Genomic DNA, 21967 nt, shown 5'->3' on the forward strand with positions numbered 1-21967 from the left:
GTGGCCTGTAATGGTGGTGAGCTTTCATGGTGGAGTTGAAGTAAATGGCAGAATTCCTGGGTTCCATGACAATGGTGACCACCATGACAGAATTGTATGCCTACTAATGATTCAATTAAAACTATTAGTGATTCAAAGTTTTGGTTTCGTGAAGCTTGTGATAGAAAAATATGCAAGTGTTGAAAGTGTTAGCATGAGTAAGTAAATGTGGTAATTGAAAATTTGTCAAAAATTATTAGAGAATTTTGGCCTCTGCATATTTCCACTCATGGAAGATGTGCCACCCAGAGCAGGCTAGACAGTAGAACCTTCTCCAAGCAGTGCTTGTTAAATCTCAAAAAACACCAGCTAATTTGCCCATCATATAACATACTGTCACCCACACATCTCACCTAATGCTGAAGCATTCGTGAAATATTTTTTCTTTGGACCTTTACAGATTTCTAATCATTTTAGACTGCTTGGTGGCTGTAGTGTTTGGACAAATGTTAATTTGCTATCTGGAATGAGTCCACCAAATTCATTTTCACTTGAAAATTTATACTGAGATCTCAAACCGGTGCTCTATCCCCATACACCTACCACATGATGGGCAGTCACTCATGACCAAGTATGATTATTTTCCATGGGAGTTATGGGTCCTCAGGTGGCTAATAAGGCCAATCCTTGAACCACAAGCTCTATTACAATGAGGGCAGATGCTTTCAGGCTCAGCAGGAGGCTGTTGACCATGACTAGGAGCCAGTCTCTCCTTCCTCCTGCATCTCTTGTCCTATTCAGCTTGTCGGCGAGCAAGTTCAAAATGCAGGGGACCATCACGTAGGACTTCGCTCCATTTTAAGTGATCCTGGCAAGTGTCTCCCAAGTGTCAATGTCAGTATTATGCTTTTTTAGGTTTTCCTTCAGCAAGTCCTTATAACACTTCCATTGTCCACCCATGTTACCGTATCCTTCTTTCAGCTGAGAGAAGAGGACCTGTTTTGGGAGGCGATGGTCTGTCATCTGGACAATGTGACCAGTCCAGTGGAATTGCTGATGGATGACCATTGCCTTGATACTGGTGGTCTTTGCCTCTTCCAGAACACTAATATTGGTGCACCTCTCTTCCCATTTGATCGTCAGGATCTTACGAAGTCAGCATTGATGGTGCCTCTCAAGGACTTTCAAGAGGTGTCTATCGGTTGTCCAATTTTCGGACCATACAACAGGGTTGGGAGAATAATGGCTTGATAAACAAGAAGCTTGGTGTCTGTTCAAATGTCGTGATCTTCAAAAACCCTGTGCCGTAAATGAGAAAAAGCTACAGTGGCACAGCTCAGGCAATGTTGAGTTTCTGCATCAATATCTGCCTGGGATGAAAGATCACTTCCAAGGTAGAGGAAGTGATCAACATTCTCCAGTGCTGCTCCATTGATTTTTGTTGATAGATGAGGCATGTAATACCTCATTTGGAGAGGGCTGATAGAGTAATTTAGTTTTCTTGATATTAAGAGTGAAACTAAGACATACGTAAGCATCGGCAATCACATTCAAGATAGTTTGAAGATCTTTCTCAGAGTGGGGGAAAGATTGCATTGTTATCAGCATACTGAAGTTCCACAATAGATGTTGTAGAAATCTTATTCTTGGCTTTCAGCCTGCTAAGCGTGAACAGCTTTCCATCCATTCTGTAAATGATTTCAATGCCGGCTGTAAACTTCCCAGCAATTAGGTAAAGAATGACGGCAATAAAAAAAATTCTCTTCTTACCTAACACATACACTATGGGTTATTTAAGCTATATTTTGGACCTTGTCCTCTCCCATGTCCATGACATTTGGGCTGGTTCTCTTCCTGAAAATCGAGGCAGTTCTGACTTGCGCATGAAGCTCTGGGTTTTAGCTATGCCTCTTCTACCCTTGTGCCAGATTTCTTCTGTGTGTTGTTCGCTGCTAGCATCCCAGTCTTTGGAGCTAATATAAGGAAAGCTGTGACAAGACGCGGAGACTGACTTCAAAAGTGTCATGGAACCAGGAGACATCAGTCAGTCTTTGCCCAAAGCTCCCGGGTCTTCTGCACAGAGATGGTTTCATGGACAAGACAGTCTCCTTTACTGTGCAGCTCTGTATCCTTAGAGCAGGTCCACTCTGCATTGAATGAAGAAAGAATCCTGTGAGGCAAAATGGTATGTGATCATAAATAAGGACTGTTATGATACATATATACAGTAGGACTAAATTAAAATTGCAAAAGCCACCTTTAATTCTGGTGTTTCCTTTCTTTTGGGCTCTTGACTTTGCAACCTTAATGTTCTTTTAAAATGGCTTTTTGTGTATATAATTTCCCAGATTTTTAAAAAGCAAACTGGAAAAACAAATTCCATCTCTTGGCATCATGTCGATACCCATGTGGTTCATCAACACTGTTGAGCATACCCAATGTGGATGAAGTTGTGGGGATTTTAGCTGCAAAAATCTGAAGTTTCTTCTGGACATGTATGAGGAGCTTTGACTCTTCCCCCCAGAGACTTAAAACTTGGCCACATTTGGGCAGTTTTTCACAGGGATGGCAAAATATGCACCCTTAAATACAAAGGCCACTCCTTCCTTCCTTCCTTCCATCCTTCCCCTCAAAACTTCAAGTATAGGTTTCTTGAGAAGCTCTCTTATTTAGATTGACGGAAGCACCCTTTCCAGATGTGCAAGAAGGGAGCACTGTTTTGCCCATAGCTTCCTACCAAGATGCTCATGGTACATGGTTCCGTGTTCGGGTGGGGAACTCCCCTGGGACATCTTCAGACCCAAGACCTCTGGTTTTCCCGTGAGACTCACCTTCATATAAATACACTTGCTGATAACCTATCCTGTCATACAATTGTCATTCATAAAGCTGTGTTTTGTTTTTAAAAAAGCCAAAAATGACTGAGAACTTAAAGTAGATGGTAACAGACAGTGAATCCCAGTAATGATTGCACCTTATGATATTCTAAACAAAAAGCTCTCAAGTATGCTGTTGCTGTTCATCACTTCATGCTGACTCAAGACGTAGGCTTCAGAGTTAAAATGCTGGAATCTTATTATATAGATTAGAAATCAGAGCTATTGGTCTAGCATTCACAGCTATCCCTTCCCACTCAATACAACAGCAATGTAGTAATGTTTTGTAAGACAGAGAGGAACATGATCATTTCCTCTTCACCAGGAAACTGTTTTTGGAACCGGTGCATTTGTCATCAAATCATTTCAGTAGCTCTGCTTCTGCCAGAATTATAAAGTGTCCTAGGACCATCTCCACAGACAGTTCACAAGCAGACCACAGATGGACTGTCATGGACTCTGTCATCCAGAACATTTTTCTGTAAGTGAAGTCACCTGACTATAGATCTATTCTCCTCAAGGGTTAATGTCAGCTGTTTTGCTCAAAGGGGAGTGTCTGAGCCAGGTTCTCTGACAAGTCCTTTCCTCAACTTATGGACTTCAGGAATAATCTAGGCTTATCTACTGATACCATTAATACCAAGTGTTTTCAGAAACCACATTGTAGGATTCAGCGGTGATGATCATATTAAAACCAGCACAGTCAGTTCCGATACTGGGACTTCATGAACTTGTCCACTCAGCCACAGATATCCTCATCTTTTAACTATAATAATCTCCCAGAATGAAGGGCGCTTTCTACATCTGGAGCCAGCTTTGTTGCGTTTGATGGGGGTGGGTGCTGGCTTGCTAATCATCACAGAGAGAAGCTGCTCTAAAGAGGTCAGAGCATACTAGTTCAGAAAAGACTCTACTAGACTAATGTGTAAGCAGCCAAGTGGAAAAGATGCCTTGTTTGGGCAGAGCAATGCCATTTATGTCCTCTGAAGACTTCTATTCTTGCCACTGTGAATGATGCACTCTCACTAACTATCTTAGGGCTATCAGTCTGTTCAACGGGAGTATACTGAGCAATATCAGCTCACCATCCCCTCACCCGGGAGTCACACTGTATTCTCCTTTCCCACAGTAGCTAGGTTCCTTAAGGCTCTTATTTTCCCCCAGTCCCAAAGCCCTCTCCTTCCTGAGATCCCAGTGTAGTCTTAGCTGGGTTAATGGGTTTTCCTTGTTGAGTCCTTCTCGTCATGGTCATTCTTGCTCACTCTATCATCCACCTCTGAAGAGGGCCTTATATGTCTACATAGTAGCTAGGAGGCATAAAAACCCAGTGTGGCAACCTGGGTGGTGACTTAGGCTAGCTGCCCGCATACAATCCATGACCCCATGGATATGTACTCTGGCAGCTAGCCCACACCAGCACCTGTGCCAACACAGCCACACTGCTATTGTTAGCATGATAACTTGAGTAGAGCTTGCATGTGAAAGGATTTGCACCTGCTAGCTGCTGTGCAGACATAACTGAAGTGGCTATAACATCAACTCAAAAGTTTGAAATTCAGGCTCTTTTATGTCTTTTCCGTCTTACTGTGTTCCATTAGGACACAGTACCTGAAGGCCTCATACTACATTTTTTTCCCCTCAGTGATAGCCCTCCATTTAAATCAGATGATTTTTCTGCCTGTTTTTTTTTTAAGGACCACTACAAAGAGAAGCTAGAAAGTACACATTTGGTGTTTGTAGGGCTCTTTCATTTTGCCTTGACAAGATCAAGCCTTTCAGACTCCTTGAGACTATTTGTAGCATTCACAGAGAGGGTGAAAGTTCAGGCAAGATTTACCCAAAAGCTAAGTGTGTGGATGTCTAATTGTATTAAGGTATGCTATGAGCTAACAAGATCACATCCATCCATGCAGGTAAGAGCCAACTCGATTGGAAATCAGGCTTCCCTGAGATGCATACCTATCTGAAATCCTCAGAGTGGCTACTGTGGGATCAGTCCACATGTTTACACGTTATCATGTTACACAGCCTAGTTGGAGCATCAGGATCTGAAACCCACTTTAGCAGACCTGTCCTGCAGCCTTTAAGTAGACTTTCTGAGCACCCACCTCCTTTATACTAGGTCATTGCTTGTTAGTCACCAAAAGTGGAATACATATTGACAATCATTTAGAGAGAACAGTTACTTGCTCTACAGTAACTGGCCCTTTGAGATTTTATTCCACTGCCCTCCCTCCTTCTCCTGTGAAGTTCTATAGCTCCTGGATTCTGTCTGTGAAAGAACTGAAGGGCGGAAGGGAAGGGGAGGCGCAAGGGCAGTCTTTTACATGGGGCACATGTCCAGATATACTCCACTTCTGGTGTGCACACTAGGTCTTGAAGACACATCTGCACTTATTGTAGAGTCTGGCACAATCAGTGAGGATAACAGTGAAGGCCGGGAAAGAACAGGAACAAGAATTACAATATATTGTCACTTAGTTCCCCTGTAACCCTAGTACCTTATGTAAACAACTTGAATCGTTAATATGGACTTCATTGACTTGAGTGCAAAAACAAAAATAAGAACCAGTGACTGTTGCTTGCAAGCCAAAGATTTTGCAAGCCCTAATTTTATTTTCTTAAAAAATGTATTCTTTATGGTCCTCTCTTTCAGGCCATTAAGTGTTGTGTTGCTAATGTTGCTCCAAAACAAGGAGGATGGAACAAAGACTGTGTTAGCATTATTACCCCTCTGCTCGTCGGACAGTACTGTTCGGTGACTGTTGTTGACCTATTACAGGAGGAGATGATGACTTGTTTCGCTGTAGATGTTATCCTGCCAGGTTCTGGTAAGATAGGTTTGATTGTTCAGGGAAATGTCTTCAAAATGATCTGTTGTGATTCTCATTTCTGTTCCCTTAAAGCAGTGTTTCCCAAACTTGGGATGCCGCTTGTTTAGGTTCGGCTGATTGCAGCTCCCAGTGGACGCGGCAGGTAAACAGCCTGGCCCGGCCCACCAGGGGCTTTCCCTAAACAAGCGGCATCCCAAGTTTGGGAAACACTGCCTTAAAGCGCTCTACAGAAATGAGATCTCACACTATTACCCTAAAATGCTTAGTTTTCTAGTTTTAGAAATTTGAATTGCTGCAATAGAGATCTTTGTTTTCAGAAGTTGTGTGTCTTGATTGGCTTAGTCTCATGCTTTGACTACCTTTATAAACTTAAATGCTTCAATAGTGAATTTTTTTTTATTATCCAGACTTTCTAAATGATCTTGTTAATTTTCTTCCCCTTTATAGCGCCCTTGTATACTGGCATGCAGTGACTTGGGGCTATTTCCTTAAAAAAAATTTCTTACTGTAATAGTAAAAACATTTTTCACGCTGTTTACTTTGAGGTAGTTGCCTTTTCCAGGAACAACTGTAACTCTGTGCTGTAATGATGTTATATAGTAATAATATGACTGTGACTAATGTGTCTTAGTTTTTGTGGTCCTAGTATACATTCAATGGATTCTCAAAGACATATCTGATTTTATTTTTCCCCTCAATCCATCGCTACAGGGCAGACATAAGGTTGTTTGAATCCCTAAACTCTGCATTGCTTAGCTTAACATGTCTGGATTACTTTTAATTATTACCTTAACTTTGAATTTCCTGACTTTTTAATGCATGGTTTGAAAACTTTTTTTTTTTTAATCCTAAAATTACTGGTACATACTCTCAACCTTAAACCCAACTTCTAAGAGATTTTTTCCCCCTCCTGGGAGACTCCTTATTTTTTAAAAATGTATTTAAGATTACATACTAAACTAAATAACATAAAAACTAAACAAGAATCCCCGCCCCCCCAAATGCTACTGTGTGATATTTCTAATTATTTGAAGACATAATACCAACCTTAAATCTTTACATGATAAGGACACAGTCCTCAGTAGAGAAGAGTAGCATGAAGCAGCCCGAGTGTATTGGCCAGTTAAGCAGCTGTAAACCCAACCTTGCATTGCTATAACAGCTGAGATATACTAGTGGATCTGGACCTAGGTTTGCAATAAATTTATTGGTTTTGAGAGCTCTTTGTGAAACCAGTGCTATGTGAAGAGGGGAGGCAGGGAGAGCTCGGGTCTATTGTACCTGCTCTTTTAGGGTCCCTATTGTGCTGTGCTGTGCTGTGCTGGTGTGCCATGAAGTTAAGGCAGTGGTACTGTCTAGTCCAGGGGTGGCCAACCTGTGGCTCCAGAGCCACATGAGGTTATTCAGAACTTAATATGCGGCTTCTTGTATAGGCACCGATTCTGGGACTGGAGCTACAGGTTCCAGCTTTCCAATGTGCTGGGGAGGGGGTTCAACCCCCAGCTCTGCTACAGGCCCTGCCCCCACTCCACCCCTTCCCACCCCCTCCCCTGAACCTGTCATGTCCTCGCTCTTTCCTCTCTGAGCCTCCTGCATGCCATGAAACAGCTGATCAGGAGGTGCAGGGATGGGGAGGTGCTGATCGGCGGAGCTGCCAGTGGGAGGGAGGCGCTGGGAGTGGGTGCTGATGGGGGGCCTGCTAACACATTACTTGGCTCTTCGACAATGTCCATTGGTAAATTCTGGCTCGTTCGCAGGCTCAGGTTGGCCACCCCTGATCTAGTCTTTTAGTTACTGATGTCCATACTATGCCTGCACCTCCAGAGCCTTTAAAGAGTAGTGATATTTGAGCCAGCTAACTTACCAAAGAGAACTCTTGACATGCAGCTAGTTTCCTGCATGCTATTGAGTAATGATAGCAAATAGAATTGTTAGCTATAAAGGAAGAATGCTGATTGAATTACAGTGGCCCCACTTAAGTTATCTGAGCCTGGCAGTAGCCCGTATAATCATAACAGATACGATTGTTAATAAGTTAGCTTAGTTATAACCCAACTTCTTCAAATATAGGTCGGGCATAAGATAAAATTAATTTTGTCTATTGGAGCGTTTGAAGTATTTGTGGTGTTCTACTCATTTGGGACAAAGAGAAGAAACTGTCAGACGCTGAAGATCTTAAAGGACCCAGTTTTTAATTAAGTCATGAGCTAATGGATTTACTTGTAGATTCTCAGGCCTCATTCTGTACTCAAAGTGCTGTAAGTTTGGGGAAGATCTGGAGAGGCTGAATCCTCCCTTAACTATAGAGTCCTGACATGATGATAAATTCAGTAACGATTGTTATACATATTTTGGTGAAGTGAAATTAGCAAGGCAATATTTGAGAAATGAGTGTTTTTAGGAAGCTTCTGAGTAGTCATACTACTCAGAGACGTGTATGTGTGTATATATATCTGTATAAAAATGTTGTTCAACACCCACGGCATGCTAGATGCTTGACCAACAAGTAAAATAGACATATTCTAGGTCAGATTTTCCAGGGTTAGTAGTTTAGAGAGTGCGTTCAGAAAACATGATTTTAAAAAGCTAGTCTGAGACTGCCTTTGTATGTTAAATTACTTTAATTTTCATAAATATGTGTCTTAGGGAAACACCTAGATAAAATACTTCTCGAAATGGGGCATGAATTGAGTCCAAAGAGGAAAGAAACTAAGAAAATTAACCCAGAGACAGGTGAGTAAACCAGTTAGGCTTTTGACAGATTGATCTGAAATTTGGGAATGATATCTTTTCCTATTTTGGATGGTGTGGAGATAATGGTGAAATTAGGTTGCCCTCTGTTTCAAACTGTTACTTAAGATGTTGGACAGTGGAACTAGCTTCAGTTCACCGTTAACTGTAATGTGTGTTTTCTTATTAGAATATTCACTCAGTAAAATAGCTTGTCCTATTATGTTTGTATTTCCTCAGGTACTGTGTTACAAAAGGATTCTGAGGGAGAAAGAGAAAAAACAGCTGAAGATGAACTGGTTCAGATTAGTGATTTAGCCATAAAGGTTGTTTCCGTATCCGTGGGAGATACATTTTCTGGTGTAGTTGCCCATATTCAAACGCCAGAAGACTTTTTCTGTCAACAGATGCATAATGGTCGTAAGTGGATATATTCATACAGGTCATTCTAAAGTAAAAGTGTTAACATAATTGTTTATGCAAAAATGGTAAATTACAATTATGTATAGTATTTTCTTTTTAACAAAAAGCACCTGAAGGTCCCAGGGGAAAAAGGTGAGACCAGAAGGAAGGGAAATTGAGTTCGGGCTCCTAGTTTATTCCCCCAGAATAAGGGCTGCATGCAACTTGAAGCCTACAATACCTGGTGAGGACTCAGTGGATCCTATGAGAGTGGAAGAGGCTGAAAACAGCAGTATCTTATGGCACAGAGTTTAGCTTTCTTGTGTGGTCACTTGACAGAATTATTTTTTTCTGCCTTGCTTGTACAAAAGAAGTTGGTTTTTTTGATTTGTTGAACTGAACCAAAATATATTGTTTAATGCTGAACTGATTCTAAACTAATACTTATAGTGCAATATTTCCTTACAGCAGTTGCAGTTTGAGTTCTTAATGCCCCCGTTCTCTCTCTCAGCTAAATCCACAGATTGTCAGTATGGGTCATTGCCTGTCTGCCCCCTACTGCTACAGAATCAAAGCTGATTGGATAGCAGACAAGAGACTAGCCCCTACTTTCCAGAGACCCCCTTCCCTCAGTTTTGGGTTTGTTCTGCCTCCAGTAGCTACTGGCAGGGAATTGGAATCCAGCACCTGCTGCAAGAGAGAATGGGAAAACAAAACCCAAAATATGAAGATGCAGTTTCTCATACAGCGCCACTCCCAACTGCTCAAGTAACGGGCCTTGAGAATGATGGCGAAAGGTCCAGACAGGAGACCAAGGCTACGTCTGTTCTGCATCCCTGCAATAAGTTTGTGCCTTGTTTTGCAGCTGCATCATCTTCTGGGTTGGAAATTGTCTGGTGGCCTTATTCTGACCCAGGAGCTAGTTCCCCACTAGCAGGGAGTTTGACAGCCAGCCTGTGAATGTCTTGAAGGATGGAGTCAAAATGGAGAGTCCTTTGGCCACTAGAGGCAGACACATCAAAAGACAGCATCCTGGCACAGAGAAACTGTCAAAACCTGAGAGTATCCAGGTATATCAAAAAATTCTACAATGAACACCGTAGTAAAGGAGATTTTGTCTCTTCCCAAAGTGTCAGAGCAATTTCAGCACTAGTCTAAGATGCGGCTATCCTAATGCAAGGGGATTTTTTTCCTGAAAGAACCCAACAATTGCAGAATGGAAATACCATTGTTCTTTATGTTTGAGGCTGCATCTTCCTTTCTGAGGGCTTCTTATGTTGTGCAAGGACAGTCCTGGCCTGGACTGACAGTTTGGCAGCCAGACTGCCCCACCCCCCAAAAAGGCGGTTAAGAAATTGTTTTGGTTAGGTTTGGAGTTAAAGAAAATCACAATGGCTTCAGCCTTCATAACCAATGAAACCAGGGATGCTTTGATGTTTTCAGCACATGCCACGGCCTCCAGCGTGGTGACCAGATGGCATCCCTGTTTGAGCCTGGAAAGGCAATATGCAAGCAAAAATCACATTAGTGTCTTCAAAATATTCAGGAGGTGGCTTATTTGGAGAGCTGTTCAAGACAAGGTGATGCTGAAATCCTCAAATTAATCAAAGAAAATCTTACAGAACCCTCCTTACTCCAAATCTGGGGAAAAGAATAGCTGACCTTATTATGGGTGTGCATCTTGTTTTCTTGGCTACTGAAAGTATGGAAGGTAAGATTACGGCAAATCTAAGCCTTGAAAGGGTAGATATCAGTCTTCCTGCAATGCAGATTCCAACACTTAAAAACAATGACTAAGTCTGGAGAATTCCAACGAGCAACAACTCAGGGGAGACTATTAGAATTCAAAGACCAGTGATCTTTCTCCATATCAGACTGATGGATCCTGGATGTGTTTTGACAAGGGTGCATCATAGAATTTTCAAATATTCTGAATCTTCATTTTCTCCCTTCTCCAGTATCCTTAAATCCACAAACAAGGCAAAATATTCTAAAGGCCATAAATCATCTTCTGAAAATTGGCAAGATAATTACCAAGGTGGAGATGTTCTCTGAACACTACTCAGTCTTGGTTTTGTACCCAAGAGATCCAAGAAGGACAGAGCATTGTTGGACTAAAACTGAACAAGTCCATAAGAAGGGCCAGAGTCAAGATGGAGATCTGAAAGTCCATAGTGGTGGCGATCTGGCAGAGGGATTACCTTACAGCAGTCAGTCTGAAGGAGGCCTAACTTCATATGCAAGTTCACCAAGTACACAGGAGATTTCTATGCTTCGTTCATGGGATCCGTTGTTTTCTATACAAAATGCTGCCTTTCAGACAGTCATCTATATCTCACAAAAGTCCTCATTCTGGTGGCTTTTCTCAGGCAGAACAGGATACAGATCTACCCTTTCCTGGACGTTATTCTAGTCAGAGGCTCCTCAGAGGAGGGGTCTATTTTGGCTGCTCAAACAAAAATCCAAACGTTGCAACAGCCTGGGTTTATAGAAAAGTTTCAAAAATGAGTCCTCTTTAGCCTTCTTAGCACCTAATTAATCTTGGTGTGTTGATAGACACAGAGGCCCACAAAATCCTTGTCAGCTGAAAAATGAGACAAGATAAATTCAGCAATTAGCCCTCCTCAGGAGGTACCAGAGGACATGGGTAGGCACTCTGAATGTTGTAGGGATGATCATGTCCTGCGTTGGAATAGTGCCCTGGGCAAGAACGCACGTGAGGATTCTCCAGTTTTCTGCTGTCCCTTCCCCACCATTTTCTGATCTCTCTCTCTCTCTCTCTCTCTCTCTTGTGCGTGTAAGGCACTTGTGTATCAAGAGTAGAATCTGTGTGGACAACACATTTGGAGAGCCAGTTACTATAGGGTAAGTAGCTGAACTTTTCAGTTTTCCCAATGGAAAAATCAAAACATTTTAGTAAATTAAAATTTTCTCATTTTAGAGTTTTGATTTTACAAAAACTATTTTATGTTGAAGAATAATTTCGATTGAAAAATATATACTAGACCTGGCTGGGAATTTTCTAACAGGAGTTCATCCTCTAGATCACTGAATAGAATTCATCACTCTTGTGAAGATTGGCTTTCTGTGATATGTGGTGTTCAGGCATGTACATACCAAAACAGAACAGTGTGTGTTTTGTTTTTTTCCTCATGTTTTCATCTCTGAACAGTCTTGGGCCTGATAGTTAGACTTTCGTCATCTCCAGAGATTCAAGATGAAGGTTCCATGATTAGTCATTTAGCTGGTGCTCTGAAGAAATTCTTGGATTTCATAGATCTTGTCCGTAGCACAAAAATACCTGATTCTACTGCAAACCTGTAATTCCAATACTTAACTTTGCCTTTCATCTGGGAAGGAGCTTCTGGAAGTTGGCAGCTACCACTGATAAGTTTAATAAATCTCAGAAGTGGAGAATCTTAAAGATTTCCTGTCTTGGTGACTGGCTGGTCAGGGCAGGGGACTGGACTCGATGACCTCTCGAGGTCCCTTCCAGTCCTAGAGTCTATGAGTCTATGAGGGACAAGTCTTCCAGAAGACAGTCAAAAATATACCAGACTTCCTCCATTTGAAGCTCATAAGATTTTCTTGCATTATATTAAATCCATTTCTGATGACCCAGTTCTTGAACCAAAAGAATGAAGAGCTCTATCCTGTGATTTGAGACCAAAGGTTACTTTAATGAGAAAAAAAAGTCTGCTTTTTGTTCCAGACATGGCAAACCATAAGGAAGCAGATTGCATTGTACAGTCTGATGAGGGGTCCTTGAATCTCTTTAAATTCTGTAAAGCCTTGAATTCTCTCATCTAGAGCCTAAGTAAAAGATTTTGTGGAACAGATGTGCAAAGTTTTATTGTAATAGAGTCAAGTTCTGCTTTAGTTAAGGTTGAATTGTAGTGTTCTAAAAATCTTTTGTTGTCAGATGTGCTTAGAATGTCTTGTGCCTTACGGGAGTGTGGGGTACGGTTAGTGATCCAAATTTGGGGTCATTTGAGCAAGTGGTTCCTGAGGAACTCCCCGCCCCTTAAGCATTTCATGTAGTCCACAAACTATCAAATTTTTGCGCACACACCTGGGGCTTGGATCATCCCCCACCTAATCTGTTGCTTGACATTTTAGCACAGCTAGTGCGTGGCACCCGCAGCTCCTTTGAGGAAGCAGTATTGAAAACCTTATTAAAGGATGTATGTAGTTCTCTAGGATGGTATATGCTAAACACTCACACATCACATTATAATGTGCATGTGCAGAAAGACTAGGGAAAAGTGTTTCCACCCAACCAAATTTCACATGTCCCTTGGTGGCTCAAGGGGACATGCTGTGACTGTCAAAGCCTGAGTTATACCAAGGCACTGTAAGTTTGAATCTTACCTTTTGGCAGAAATCTTAGCGCTCTGTAGACCTGATGCTACTGTCCACTTCTGTCAAGGGTTGTGGGGTTTTTTAATATAATCTAAGTAAAGCAGATAGTTCAGAAGGGGCTCAAATAACTGATGGGGAAAATGACATACAAATATTTGCTATAAAGTGCTTGGGGCTGTGAGAGTTGAGAGGGCAAGCAGATGGGGGAGGGAATAGGTGTAGAGATTTAGGGTGGGATGATGTGGGGAGGAGGATTTGGGGGGATTAGGAGTTGGTGGAGCCCTATTCCTCTGAGCCTGTCTCCCTGCCTCCCATGTGAGCTGGGATCGGTGGGGGAGGGACAGGAAGAGCAGGAGTGCTGAAAGTAATCCTGATTTACACCTCTGAAAAGTTAGGAAATACAAACCTAAAGTACCTATCACTCCTATGCAGGGTGGGAGGCTGACAGGGTGGGGGAAGGCCTGGCCTGGCCTGTATTTCAAGCAGAACTCAGACCTCTGAAAACCAGGAAATAGAACAAAGAGACACATCAGCCCAACCTTACCTCCGATCTCTTTGAGCAATGCCTCAATAAGATCCATAACACTCACTCACTTTTCAGCACTATCTGCAGAGAAATTTAGGGAATAGACAGTCCAACAGTGACCACCTACCCTAACACTACCTCTTTAGGCAAAACATATAGTTAGGTGAGCTGTACAGAACAGGAGCTACTTACACCTGACCTTCACTCAAACATAGTTTACTCCACAGAAACAGCATACACCTGCTAAATTTTATAACCCCATCATCATTAGGCACAGGATGGTATTTAACACTGTTCTTTCACTTAGCCATCATTAAACCCACAGACCACTCGTATCCTACCTTACTACTGCCAGTCCCCTGGCAAGAAGATCACTTTGTACCGCTATTGACACAGCCTACAGAACTCATTGCTGAAATGAGGCATACTAGATCTCTCAAGGTACATATGCATCTCTTTCCTTTGATCATGCTATACCTAACAGTGAATGCAGCAGGAGTGCATGCTGATAATTCCCAGTGCCTATTGCCAGCTTCAGGGGTCAGTTAGAATTGTTCCTTAATTCCTTATTCTTTGGTTTTCAGAGGTTTGAATTTTGCTGAACTCCTGGAATGTCCTGGAAGGGCACTAGGAACCAGCAGCCAAATTTAACTCTGCATTAATGAAGTTTGTCATTGAATTAGATTTTTACAGAGCTGATGTGCCTTTGCTGTCACAAGTTTTGACAAATCTGTTCTAGCACTGAGACTGAAAAACCATCCCGCCCAGTTATACAGAAAGAAATTGATTTTTGTCCACTGGAGGAATACCATTGATTATAGAAAACCTCTGTTCTTTCAAGCTTTTGGAAAATCCTTTTCTTGACACAGAAAGGAGTCTAACACTGATTTTTATGTAATAGAGTAATCTTAATTTTGTGCCTTGAGTTAAAAGGGTTTGTCTTGTAATGCTTACTTAAAGAAGTCCTGTTAATGAGTATTTTCCAAAAACATTTATTGTCAACAGACCAGTTTGCTGAACTTCAAGTATCCTTGGGTGAATACTGTAACAAAATCCCTACTATCCCAAATTTCTGTCCACCTGTTGGAGATGTCTGTTGTGCCCAGTTTACAGGTAACGGAGGCTCTAAATGGCTAATCGCTGTTATGTTTAATTTCTTACTCAATTAAACTAAATCTCTATAAAGTACTCTTAAATAATTTGAGTGTCTACATTAAGAGTTGCACCGATTAAACTTTTTTAGACATATATTTAATTCAAAGATATTTCTGTATGTAGACAGGGCTTTTATCATTTTACTTGGACCTAGTTTACCTGTGAACACAGAATTTTCAGCCACATCTATGGTAACCAGTGTTTGTGACCAGACACCAGCTGTGATTAAGAGCCTGGAGAGCATACTTACACCAAGGAAACCGTAGCATTGGCTAAATTCTTGGGTAGAAATGCTTTTAGGGAAATCCTGAAGAAATTGCTAGCTGACTTTGAGGGAAAAGCCCTTAGGCTGGAGGAAGAGAGTACTACCGATGTGCTAAATAAACAGTTTTTCTTGTGTTCAGAAACCGTATGGGATACATAATACAAGAAACAAGAAAATGGGGAACAGAGAAGCAGTGCAACATCCAGTAGTGTTTACTTTGATATTGGCGGGGGGATTTGGTCTTTGCTCATCCGTTTCACTGAACATAGTTGTGATAGTGTAGTAAAGTTAGCTTATATCTCACTTTAAGTTTCCAAATGCCTTAGCAATAGGTTTAAATTGTGTTATCCCTTTTTTGACCTGAATGATTGGCCCTGCAGATTGTTTCCAGGAGGATGAAAAAATGATCATCTGGTATTTCTTTATCAGTAAACAGGATTGCATTGAAGTCCTGTTTCCCTGTGTGCAGTAGGAATTAAACAGGAAATGGTTATTTGCCCACTTTCCTAAGCCCCTTTCCAGCTAGCATTTAGCCCTAAAATGTTCTAACTTAGCTTCTTCTCAGGGCCATGCTCCTAGTGCTTTTTCTGGCTGTCTCCTTCGCTTTCTTGTTGCCTTTTCTGTCTTCTTCTGTCATCTTTCTGCTGTTTCTGACAGACGACTCTCCATCAAGCACTACCTAGTGAAACCCCTCTGACCACATAGCTCTGTTTCTGGTGGGACTTACGTGTACCTTTGTTTTGGGCAGTGATGTGCCCATGTTTCGGGTGGAATCATCTGTTTCAGCTGTCTGGTTCCATTAAGGAGCTTATATTTTTTCTTATATTGATTTTGAATGAAGGGTGGCTGTTATACTTACCAGTTTCAGCAAGGTTTAACTCAACCCATGACAATATTATAGTTCAGAGCCATTGCATTTTGTATTAAGGTATTGCCAATAAATCCTTTTGGTGCTTAGGAATTAATTATTCACAGAATGTTTGTATCTGCATCTTTCCTTCCAGAAGACAATCAGTGGTATCGTGCCTCTGTTCTAGCATATACTTCTGAAGATACTGCTTTAGTGGGCTATATAGATTATGGTAACTTTGAAGTTCTCCAAGTGGCTAGACTTCGCCCTATGATTCCAAAATTATTGGAGTTGCCAGTGCAAGCTATAAAGTGTACATTAGCAGGTATGAAATGAACTACAAGCTATTGCAGATGGGATGAAAAATAAAGTTCAAAACAGATTTGGGGGGAAATTTTCTCAGAATTTGCCTAATTTAAGACCAGATGCAGCTACTGTGTGATGGAGGAAGGGAGGGAGGGTGAGGTTAATGTGGAAAGCTACCTGTAGAAAATCAAATTAGCACTTCATAGTGATAACAGGAACATTAAAATTCATAAAGCTAAACTCCTTTCAGATGTACATAATAAAGATATCTAGTAAAAAGGAATAAAATATACTGGAAGAGCTATACTGTCCTCAAATATGTACTTGGACACTGTGCATATGCCCTTGGTTCTAATGTGTTGAGGTACTGGCTGCAATGACTTGCTTAGGCACCAATTCTTTCTTGGAGCCAGTGCTTTCTTTGAACTGAAGAGGCAGAGACACAGCTGTTCAAAGCGCAATTTTCTGATAGTGTAATCTACAAAACCTCATCTGTTTCTTCTTGGACAAATTGAATGAAACCACTTTTTGTTAAATTTGACAGCACAGAATACTTGAATGGTACTTTTTGGCAAACTCTGGATCAGATGCTCCATTGGATCACAGTGGCTTTTTTAAAGCCTCTGAGCATTTTCTTAACATTGCCAGTAAGGAATATTCAATTTAATCCTGTCTAAAGGACAAGGCTGAGATGCTGCTCAGGCTCTAAAGCTTTGTAAAAGAAGAAAACCTTAAAGAATTGCTTGCTCCTTTAGGGACGGAATCCATGCATATGGAGCATGCCCTGCAAATCACACTGGATGAAATCAGCAATAGATATTTTGGTGTTGCAAGAGGTGTATGTTTTGGAATCTGACTGTTTCTGTGTCAGTATTGCAGTGCAATTCCTATAACTGGAGCAGTTCATTGATAAGAACGAAGAACAGAGTAGACTAATACCACATGAAACGTGGAGATGTTTGCCTTGAATTGACCCAACAGTTGGCACTGAGCCATCTGACACCATACAGTGGGAAGTCTAATGTTAACTTTTTAGAACTACCACTGAAAATCTAAAACAAAACACAGGGAAATAGCAAAGCAGAAAGCAGTGCTGAAGATTCCAATAGCGCATGGAGTGTTGGGGATTCCATCTTAATATATGCCTGAGTCCAGCCATTGCATCCTGAAGCCCAATGACAACTGCTTTTCTAGGGGGTTTTTACTTGGCACTGAGAGTGTATTGCAAAACACAGGTATATCTATACTGGCAATAATCTACAACTACAATTACTTGAATTAAATATTCAAATGAGAACTTTGAATGCCTAAGTGGAGAAGGGTTCCATGTGAACAGCAGTTGAACATGGGTCAGTCATGTTCAACTAAGAGATAAAATTACTAAGTAACCTTTCTTTTAAGGGTTTCCATCATTAAAACTCTCTCTCTGCAATATTGAGATGTATTGGGGTAGCACTTACCATATGTAACAATGGAGCTCTGATCTCTAGGCTCTAGACCAGGGGTTCTCAAAATGGGGGTCGGGACCCTTTAGGGGGTTGCAAGGTTTTACATGGGGAGTTGTGAGCTGTCAGCCTACACCCCAAAACCAACTTCACCTCCAGCATTTATAATGGTGTTAAATATACAAAAAAGTGTTTTTAATTTATAAGGGGGTTCACATTCAAAGGCTTGGTATATGAAAGGGGTCACCACTACAAAAGTTTGAGAACCACTGCTCTAGACACTACCTTAATAGTTCCCTTCAGCATTTTATAACCCCGTCATTAAATCACTGGCATGTGCTGCTATTGATTTGATGCATATTTAAATGGCAAGTAATTTCAACCATTGACAATGTTATTCATAAAACAACTTTAGAAAATGAAGAATGAACTAGTTCAAGAATGGAGGGAGAACAACTCCCAATACCTACAGTCCAGTTTGAAATAAGATAATTCTTTCCTTTTAAATTTCACTTTCAGGTGTGAAGCCCCTTTCAGGAACCTGGTCCTGGGAAGCTATTGCTCTGATGAAACAACTATTGCAAAATAAAATGATCACTATAAGAGTGGTGGACAAAAAGGAGAATAGCTCTGTGGTAGAGATTGCAGATGAATCTGTTACTCCAGTAATAAATGTATCTAAACATCTTTTAGAATCAGGCCATGCAGTGAAAGATTCCAAGGATGTCTTGACAATAAATGAAACTGTTAACACTGTGAAAGAAGGAAGTGGTAAGTACATGAAAAGTTGCTATAGAAGTTGGTTTTATCTATAATGCAGTACAATAGATGTACAGCAATCTATTGCATAATTGAAATGAGTATGGTCGGTTACGTGGCCAAGACTTGGCATTCAGAATGTACATTTTCTTTCCCTATAATGCTGCCTTGTATGTCCGTCTGACCCTGCTTTCTTCTCTTTCCCATGCACCCTTTAGCTGTAGGAGAAACAATAAATAAAATAGATTGGACATGGGTTAAGCTGACTCTTAACCAGACATTAAATGTCTTGCTGTGTACAGTGAACAATCCTGGAGAGTTCTTCTGTCAGATCTTAGATGATGGTAAGTTGTCTCAGCCTTCATTTTTGTGTGCACTGTCTGTCTTCTCATCCTGAATCTTGTTGCATATTAACTTGTAAAATATTTTGGAATGGGATCAATGTAGTTTTCATGCACCAATGCTCCTAGTGGACTTTTCATACTTAAAGCTTACATCTGAGCTTCCTAATTAATTCATACTAGTCCTGTAGGTCTAAATTTGAACATGCATTTTAATAAGAACAGAGATCAGATATCTAGGGACAAAGAATGTTGGTCACATTTACAAGATGGGAGATCATATCCTGTTTGCAGTGACACTGAAAAGGAATTATGGGTAATTTTAGATGAATGTGAGCTCCCAGTGCAATGCTGTGGCTAGGAGGACTTATACAACCTATAGAGGCCCAAGCAGGGGAATATCAAGTAGGAGTAGGGCTGTATACAGCATTATTAAAACCATTACTGGAATACTGTGTCCAATTCTGGTGTCAGGACTCTATAAACATGTTCAAAAATTGGAAAGGATTCAGAAAAGAGGCACAAGAATATTTCAAGTGGTGGAAAAAGTCTTATTGAGCTTAGGTTGAGCTGTCTCTTTAGTTTAGTTTATCCAAGAGAAAGTTAACAGGTGACATGGCCTGCAAGTACCTCCATGGGGAAGAGATTTCTGATCAGTTTTAGTTGGTCAATAAAATATAACAGTGTTAGAGTTTTATACGTGAATTTATTAATACTGTTTTACCCTAAATCAGCGGCACCTTGAGATGTTTAAATATCTTTCTAAATATGCTCTTAATGGGACCCAATAAATAAGATTGACATTCTGCAGGACACAGTCTTATTTTTGCCTGGTAACTCCAAATCATTGACTTGTTGCTTCTAAAGATATACTAATTTTGGGTGTGGTTTTTTTTTTATTTTTTACATTCTGCTTAGACTTACTTGCTCTAAACGTACTCAACAAGTCATTGTCAGAATACTGCCAGCAGACGTCTACTAGTGTTTTCAAGCCTTCAGAGGGAGAACCTTGCTGTGCTTTTTTCTCTGGTAAGTAATATTCCCACCTACTCTTGTTCATTTTTTCATTTACAAAAATGTCCTTAAATAAAAAATGCATCTTTATCTTTGATTCCTCAAATGTTCTGTTTAATATATAGCTTTCTAAATCTTGTCAGGTATTTTGGGCATGGTCTTGATGTGTTTGGTGTGTAGCTAAGTTGAACAAGGAAAGAAAATAGATCTGCAGTTGACAATGGTAAACAAAGTATATGTGAATAGTGACTCCAGTGAGTGAACAGTTAGGAACCTTTCAGATCTGATATACACTTAAATATATCATAATATTGGTTATTGTTAATATATAGTCTGATTGAACAGAAGTAAACAGTATAGAGAAAGAGGTTTCATTATTATTACCTTAGAGAAAGTTACTGCCTTTCCAGGAAGTATATATTGGATTTTCCACTAGTTTGTATGGGATTTTAATAGGTTACTTGCATCACTTTTTTTTTCTGTACTTTCATTTCTGGATGAAAACTGTACCGATATTGTGGAAGGGCTTGATTGTCCGTTTCCCTGCACCTTGTGTAGTCACTCAAAGCAGTGCAGAATGAATATAAAATTCTATCATATCAGAATGGCAGTGTTTTACACCTACTTTGAATTCATGTAACCGATTTACATACTGTGCGAAGCAACAGAAATTAAGGCCAATTTTCTCTGCCAAGGAAAGTAAATTAGTTCTGCTTATGATTTAGGTAAATGTGGGAAATCACAATTCTTTTAAATCCTAGGTGATGGCAATTGGTATCGTGCTTTGGTCATAGAAGTCTCTTCAGATGGAGCTATTAAAGTGCAATTTGTGGATTATGGAAATGTTGAGACAGTAACTCCAGATAAACTTCGACAGATCTCATCAACATTGCTAAAACTTCCATTTCAAGGAATTAAGTGTTGGTTATCAGGTAAAACTTCATTTAAAGATGTTTTGGAAATAATTTCTGCACCTGCTAAGCATTGTGTCAGAACTACTCTTATATTTAGAAATCAGATGGCATTTCAGGCATGTTAGACCTTCTAATGTAGCATGTTTTTAACTAAACGTAAAAAAAGAAAAAAAATTGAACATATTTTCTTCTATGTTAAATGGAAGTGATTTGTCTTTGTGAACTGAATGGCAAAGTTTCTCATCACCTGTGAACTTTTCAAAATTACATCTCCATTTATCGCCTACAGTTTGCCTCATTCTAAGCTCCACCCTAGTTTTTCTTATTGTTACCTAAGGGCAATGCAGAGCCAAGCCACTCCTGGATACAGGCCAGTACAGAGTGGATGTGGAGCTACGGTTCTGCCTGCCCTGCCTTGAACTGGAAGAAGTCCCCCTAGCATGCTCAAAGTGAAAGTTTCAGGATCTCATCTTAGTTTAATAAATATTGAAATATTTATTTGGCAAGGAATCTGACATTTTCCCTGACCCACCTTTTTTCCAAAAGGAAGATCTGGGCTCGCAGGGTTACATTGCTAAACTACCACTCCAGTCACAGGCACCAGCTTTCCTTGGCACCGGTGGATGCTCGTGTCGACCTCGGCCCCACCCCAATTCCGCCCCCTCCCTATGCGTATTGGACTCCTCCCCAAATCCCAGCCCCACCTCTTCCCCAAGTGTGCCGCATTCCTCCTCCTCCTCCTCCTCCTCCCCTGTCCCTCCCAGCACTTGCCATGTGAAACAGCTGTTTTGCAGTGCAAGTGCTGGGGAGAGGGAGGAAAAGCAGGATGCAGCGGTGCTCTCAGGGGAGGAGGCACAGTGGAGGCGGAGGTGAGCTGGGGGGCGGGGCAGGTCAACGAGCTGCAGTTTTTCCCAGTGGGTGCTCCAGCCTCTGAGCACCCACAGAGTCGACGCCTATGACTCCAATTATATATATTAGATGAGGAAGAGCACTGAGACTCAAAAACAACTGCTCCTTTCTGTCAATTAATACTCTGCCTTTTTAGTGTTTTGCAAATGAGGATATTAAACTGCTTTACAGACCCTGTGTTGCCATGTAGTATCATCCCTTTTTACAGATAGCAATGGGAACAGAGGTACAGAGGAGATCGACTCATTGACAGTCATGCAGAATCTCTTACGGATTTAGGAATAAAATCAAGATGATTTT

The 21967-nt window shown here is 40.8% G+C and overlaps 1 protein-coding gene across 2 annotated transcripts in view; it reads left to right on the forward strand.

Annotated features, from left to right (window-relative positions):
* Window positions 1-21967, forward strand: part of LOC127033838 (tudor domain-containing protein 1-like) — a 57639-nt gene that overhangs the window by 23697 nt on the left and 11975 nt on the right. The window contains exons 10-18 of one of the 2 annotated variants that reach the window (XM_050922107.1): window positions 5512-5686; window positions 8336-8422; window positions 8660-8839; window positions 14715-14822; window positions 16134-16304; window positions 18250-18501; window positions 18708-18833; window positions 19749-19859; window positions 20606-20776. In XM_050922107.1, the coding sequence (XP_050778064.1) occupies window positions 5512-5686; window positions 8336-8422; window positions 8660-8839; window positions 14715-14822; window positions 16134-16304; window positions 18250-18501; window positions 18708-18833; window positions 19749-19859; window positions 20606-20776 (1381 nt within the window). The remainder of the gene's footprint in view (window positions 1-5511; window positions 5687-8335; window positions 8423-8659; window positions 8840-14714; window positions 14823-16133; window positions 16305-18249; window positions 18502-18707; window positions 18834-19748; window positions 19860-20605; window positions 20777-21967) is intronic. The other variant, XM_050922108.1, reaches the window with a different exon arrangement.

Source organism: Gopherus flavomarginatus, chromosome 13 (genome assembly GCF_025201925.1).
Source record: "Gopherus flavomarginatus isolate rGopFla2 chromosome 13, rGopFla2.mat.asm, whole genome shotgun sequence".
Classification (NCBI taxonomy): Eukaryota; Metazoa; Chordata; order Testudines; family Testudinidae; genus Gopherus; species Gopherus flavomarginatus.